The following is a 6,464-nucleotide window of genomic DNA, read 5'->3' as shown; positions in this document are numbered from 1 at the left end:
TCTTAGAAGCCCTGGGACCCAGAATGATAATTGGTTTGTACAGCCAGCTTTCTTAGTTTATTATTCCCTTTACTTCCCATATAAACTCCCACTACTAAGAAGATTTCAGGAAAAAAACTGCGATAGCTTAAGCCTCTGTTATAAGTCGATCAATAGCATCTAAAAGATATAAGACAAAAGCATCTGATTAGACATAATATTTGAAATTGGAAAAAAAAATTCATTCTGCAAATAATGGGAAATGCAGGTAGAATGAGGGAAAGAAGCAAGGTCTCAAAAGATGAAAGACAGTTTGGGGTTAAAAAAAATGTAGCAAACAATAATGAGATTAAGAGATTCTTCTAAGCACTTAAGAGATGCCCCTGACAGATAGCAAGAGCAAGGAAATACTGAATTAAAAGACAAAATCAAAAATAGTCTTTAAACACCCACACTCACACAGAGCCAAGAATTGATTAGTTACAGGTAAATATTTTCTTCCTCATCAATGTTTTCAAAAAGAAAGGAAGCCTATTTTACTTTTTCTTGTCATAATAAAATATTACAAAAAGCATCATAACTATGATTTCATACCTGATAATATTTCAGCTGCCCGTTTAGCTCTTCCCGTTGTTTATCATACTCAGTAATAAAAGGCGCTAAAAGGCTAAAGAAAAAAAAAATTAGAAGTATGCCGTATTCTGTTCCACCTAGTTTAATAAATATGTAACAGGTAACAAGTTAAACATCAAAAACTCTGTTTAATTTACCTATAGGAATCAATACTTTGCCTTTTCCCCTAAACCATGAGTTTTTAACCTAAGCACAATTAATATTTGGGGCTGAAAAATTATTTGTTGTGTGGGGGCTGGCCTATGCATTGTAGGATGTTTAGCAACACCTCTGGCCTCTACCCATTAGATGCCAGTAGCAGCCTCACCCTCTACATTTATGACAAGCAAAAATGTCTCTAGACATTGCCACATATCCCTTGGGGGCAAAATCGTCCCTGGTTGAGAATCATCTTACAGACTCAGTAATACTTGCTTTTTCTTGTCAATTCAATAACAGCATTTAAACCTAATTATAGCGGACCATAAAATAAACATTTTTTTTTTCTTTTTTGTGACCGGTAGGGGGATCAGAACCCTTGGCTTGGAGTCGTCCGCACCGCGCTCAGCCATTGAGCGCACCGGCCATCCCTATATAGGATCCGAACCCGTGGTGGAAGCGCCGCTGTGCTCCCAGCGCCGCACTCTCCCGAGTGAGCCACGGGGTCGGCCCAAAATAAACATTTTTAACACTAAAGAAATTATTTTAGTGATAATAAATATAATGTGAAAATAATATTTTTCTGGTAATACTTTACCTTTGGTCAACTACTGAGTTTTCTGATGTGTCATCTCCATCTCCTTTGATGACAGCATTCTATAACAGAAAATATGCATCTTTAAATGTTTTCTCATCTCATTCTAGCTAAAATTGACAGTGGTTTAAAATTAAATACAATTAAAACTTTTATAATCTTAGAAAAATCTATTGATGTAATTCAAAAAGAGAAAAAAAGAAAAAATAATCATCTCAATTGATATTAAAAAATGAGGGTACTTCAAAAAGTTTGTGGAAAAAAATAGAATTGAAAGATGATACAAATCCTTCCATGAACTTACTGAAGTATCCTTGTATTTGGCAAATTTAACACCCATATATAATAAAAACTCTTGGCATATTAGGAGAACAATAAAGTTCTCTTAATTTGATTTAAAAATACCTACCAGTAACCTACATTAATTAACATTCTTCATGGTGAAACAGCAGAACAAATAATTCACTAACAATACAAGGCTGCTTGCTATTCAACTGCTAAAATTCGACATTGTAATAAATGTTCTAGTCAATGCAATATGCTGTGGGGGTAATTTAAAGGTTAAAAAGCAAGATATAACACTATTATTACATACAAACAATTTTACCATTTCCCTAGAAAACTCCACATAATTTACCAATTATGAGGACTAACAAGGGAATACACTAAGTCACCAGATAAAAGATAAACATTTAAAAAATGCAGTAGCTTTTTCAAATATTGACAATAATTATAAAATGTTATAAGAAAAAAAATCCTATTCACTACTGTAACAAGAGGTAATACCTGGAAATAAAGCAAACAAAAAATGGTACAAGAACTTACTGAAAAAATTAATTTTCCTGAAGGACATAAAAGAAGATCTAAATAAACAGGGTGCTATGCTGCTATGGTTTGAATGTTTGTCCCTCCAAAGCTTATGTGGAAGCTTGATCCCCAATGTGGCAGTGTTAAAAGGGTGGGAAACCTAACTATGGTATGGGAAANAATCCTATTCACTACTGTAACAAGAGGTAATACCTGGGAATAAAGCAAACAAAAAATGGTACAAGAACTTACTGAAAAAATTAATTTTCCTGAAGGACATAAAAGAAGATCTAAATAAACAGGGTGCTATGCTGCTATGGTTTGAATGTTTGTCCCTCCAAAGCTTATGTGGAAGCTTGATCCCCAATGTGGCAGTGTTAAAAGGGTGGGAAACCTAACTATGGTATGGGAAAAGTGGGTCCTTTATGAGGTGATTGAATTGTGAGGATTGTGCCCTCATGAATGAATTAATTCATTCATGGACTAATGGGTTAATGATTTAATGGGTTATTAGGGACTAGACTGGGGGCTTTATAAGGATAAGAAAGCATGTGAGAATCTGCTCCTGCTCAGCCCTTGCCATGTGACTGTCTGCATTGCCACAGGACTCCTGAGAGAGTTGCCACCAAGAAGAAGGCCCTAACCAGATGTGCCCCCTGTACCTTGGACTTCCCAGCCTCCAAAACTGTAAGAAATAAATTCTGTTTCCTTATACACTACCCAGTTTCATGTATTCTATTATCAGTGACAGAAAACTTACTAATGACATATACTACATTCATGTATGTGTGGAACAATTAATAATGTAAGTATTCTCTAAAATTCAATACAACTTCAATGCAACTCCCCCCCAAAAAATTCCAATAGAATAATTTATGAAACTTGATCTTAAATAGATCCTAAAGTTCCTATGAATGAATAAACGTGCAAAATTAGCCAAGATAATCTGGCAAAACAAAAAGAAAAAAAGAGGGAAGTGCTTGCTTTATTATAATCCAAACACCATAATGCTAGAGTAATTAAGACAATATCTGACAGAAACAGTAACAAAGAGACAGTAAAAAAATCCAGAAATAGGTTCGAGCATTTATACATATGTTATATATAAAAGAAGTGGAATTATAACTGAATGGACAAAGTACTGCTATTCAACAGTTCTGGGTAGTGAAACAATATTAGGTCCCAGCATGCACTAAATGGAAAAATAAATTTCTCATAGATTAAAGGTCCAAATGTTTTTGAAAAAATCTTTAATAATTAATGCAAAAAAATTCATTATTAACCTTAGGTTAGAGAAAGCTTTCTTAAACTTTACAAATGCAGAGAACTTTGTCTGTTTTACTCATTAATATCCTGAGCAGTGCCTGGCATACTTTTACTTAAATTATATTTGCTAGCTGGAAGACACCAGGAGTAAAACTCATAAATGAAAAGACCGATGTATTATCTGTTTATGTTGCTTATAACAAAGTACATGGAACTGGGTGATTTATAAAGAAAATGAAATTTATTGCTTACAGTTTCTGAGGCTGGGAAGTCCAAAGTCCATCTGGTGGTGGCAACAGTGACCCAGGGTTCTCACATTGTAAGATGGTGGAAGCACAGAGAGCAGAGAGAGAGAGAGAGACTCTCCTCTTCTTTTTAAGCCCTCAGAACCACATCCCTGACCACCATTTTTAATCCATTCACTACTGCATGATCCTANTAAACGTGCAAAATTAGCCAAGATAATCTGGCAAAACAAAAAGAAAAAAAGAGGGAAGTGCCTGCTTTACTATAATCCAAACACCACAATGCTAGAGTAATTAAGACAGTATCTGACAGAAACAGTAACAAAGAGACAGTAAAAAAATCCAGAAATAGGTTCGAGCATTTATACATATGTTATATATAAAAGAAGTGGAATTATAACTGAATGGACAAAGTACTGCTATTCAACAGTTCTGGGTAGTAAAACAATATTAGGTCCCAGCATGCACTAAATGGAAAAATAAATTTCTCATAGATTAAAGGTCCAAATGTTTTTGAAAAAATCTTTAATAATTAATGCAAAAAAATTCATTATTAACCTTAGGTTAGAGAAAGCTTTCTTAAACTTTACAAATGCAGAGAACTTTGTCTGTTTTACTCATTAATATCCTGAGCAGTGCCTAGCATACTTTTACTTAAATTATATTTGCTAGCTGGAAGACACCAGGAGTAAAACTCACAAATGAAAAGACCGATGTATTATCCGTTTATGTTGCTTATAACAAAGTACATGGAACTGGGTGATTTATAAAGAAAATGAAATTTATTGCTTACAGTTTCTGAGGCTGGGAAGTCCAAAGTCCATCTGGTGGTGGCAACAGTGACCCAGGGTTCTCACATTGTAAGATGGTGGAAGCACAGAGAGCAGAGAGAGAGAGAGACTCTCTTCTTCTTTTTAAGCCCTGAGAACCACATCCCTGACCACCATTTTTAATCCATTCACTACTGCATGATCCTACAATGCAGTCACCTCTTCAAGGCTCCACCTTTCAATTACCATAATAGGATTTCCCACCCTCTTAACAGTCACAGTGGGGGCTAAGTTTCTAATACATAAATCTTGGGGGACACAATTCAAGTTTCAGGGAGTTTGAGGGGGACATAATTCAATCCACTACAACTGACAAATTTTACAACATCCAAATTTAAAACTTCTATACTGCTAAAGGTACCATAAACAAATTTAAAAGGCCAGCAACATTTGTAACATAGTCAAAAATTTAGTATCTAGTATAGAGTACAAAGAAACATTCAAAAACAAGAACATGTACAAGGACATCCTGTGCAGGCTTTATTGTAATAAAAAAAAAAATTAGGAAAAATATGTCTATTAGTAAGACAAATGAAAAATAATACAACAGGATCCCATAAGTATTTCAAGAACTTAACTAGATTTGTATGCATCAACATAAATATTAAAACAAAGAGGTTACTTCCAGGGGTGAAAAAAGAAAATGGGACAGAGAGGAAAGGTGTTCAAAGAGATCATTAAAATCATCTGTAATATTCTGGTTTTTTGAAGGGAAAAAGTATTCATAATCACATGTATAATAAAAATGATTTAGAAATATAACTCAAAGAAGCTTCAAATTCTAAAGTTTCACTTAATTTTCAACATCTTAAATCTATAAACACTTATTTACTTACTATGTACAAAGGCCCATATTAGGCACAGTAGGTAATACAAAGATGAACAACTCATGGTCCTTATCCATAGGATAGGTGTGGAGTTACAGAAAGAGACAGGCAAATAAGCAAGGAACAATAATAATCATAGACTTGCCATGGAAGAGGCATAGAATGTTGAGAATGAGTAGGTTGAAACGAAGATAATCAATACTATTTTTATTCAAGTACTACATACATACAGAAGAATGCACAAATTAAAGTACACAGCTAAATAAATTTTCACGAAGTCAATATAACCATGCAACAAGAACTCAGATCAAGCAGCAGAATATAAGCACCCCTCACTTTGCATGGCAACGTGTTAACAGAAATTTGTACATATTGGAATTAGTGTCTTCATTTTGCACAGTTCTGTGGAAACATCAAATCTAAACAAGGACACAGTTCTGATATGCACAAGTTTCAGTTAATATGGTGCTTCAAAAAGTGAGAACTGCCTGCATAACCAACAACCCAAAAGCCCCTAAGTGCCCTCCTCCAGTCACTACCCCCAGAGTCCCTCAAGGGTAACCAAGTCCTGACAGCAGAGATGAGTTTTGCCTGTTGTTTAAATTTATAAAAACAGAATTGCACAGTATATTCTCTTTTATGTCTGGCTTCTTTTGCTCAATATTGGGTTTGCGGGATTTCTTTCTTATTGTTGCTAGTAATTTTGGTTCGTTCATTCTTATCGACATATACTATTTCACTCTATGAGTTTGCCACAATCTATTCATTCCTTCTACTGTTAAATGAACATTTGGGTGTTCAGTATTTGGGTATTGTGAATAGTGCTGCTATAAATATTCTTGTAAAAGTCCTTTTGATGTATACATTGCTGATGGGTATACCTAGGAGTGGAACTGATGACTCATAGCATCTGCATCAGTCAGTTCTAGTAGATTATGCCAAATAATTTTCTAAAGTGAATAGACCAATTTATTCTCCCATGGGCAGTATATGAGTGTTTTTATACATTTTTGTCAACACTTGAAATTAGGTCTTTCACTCTAGCCAGTGGGTGTGTAATAGTATCTCATTGTGGTTTTAATTTCCATTTACCTGATAAACAATGACGTTAAGCATCTTTTCCTAAGTTTATTGACTATTTTTT

At 34.4% G+C, this 6,464-nt stretch overlaps 1 protein-coding gene across 1 annotated transcript in view; it reads right to left on the bottom strand.

Moving 5' to 3' along the window:
- Positions 1-573: 573 nt before the first annotated feature.
- SCLT1 (sodium channel and clathrin linker 1) overlaps positions 574-6,464 on the bottom strand; it is a gene marked incomplete at its 3' end in the record, with an annotated part of 32,678 nt that continues 26,787 nt past the window's right edge. The window contains exons 3-4 of the mRNA XM_008594360.1: positions 1,349-1,407; positions 574-646 (exon numbers count right to left, since the gene is read on the bottom strand). Of these exons, the coding sequence (XP_008592582.1) occupies positions 574-646; positions 1,349-1,407 (132 nt within the window). The remainder of the gene's footprint in view (positions 647-1,348; positions 1,408-6,464) is intronic.

Source organism: Galeopterus variegatus, unplaced genomic scaffold, assembly GCF_000696425.1.
Source record: "Galeopterus variegatus unplaced genomic scaffold, G_variegatus-3.0.2 Scaffold10632, whole genome shotgun sequence".
In the NCBI taxonomy this organism is placed as follows: domain Eukaryota; kingdom Metazoa; phylum Chordata; class Mammalia; order Dermoptera; family Cynocephalidae; genus Galeopterus; species Galeopterus variegatus.
This window is presented reverse-complemented; position numbering and strand designations above follow the sequence as displayed.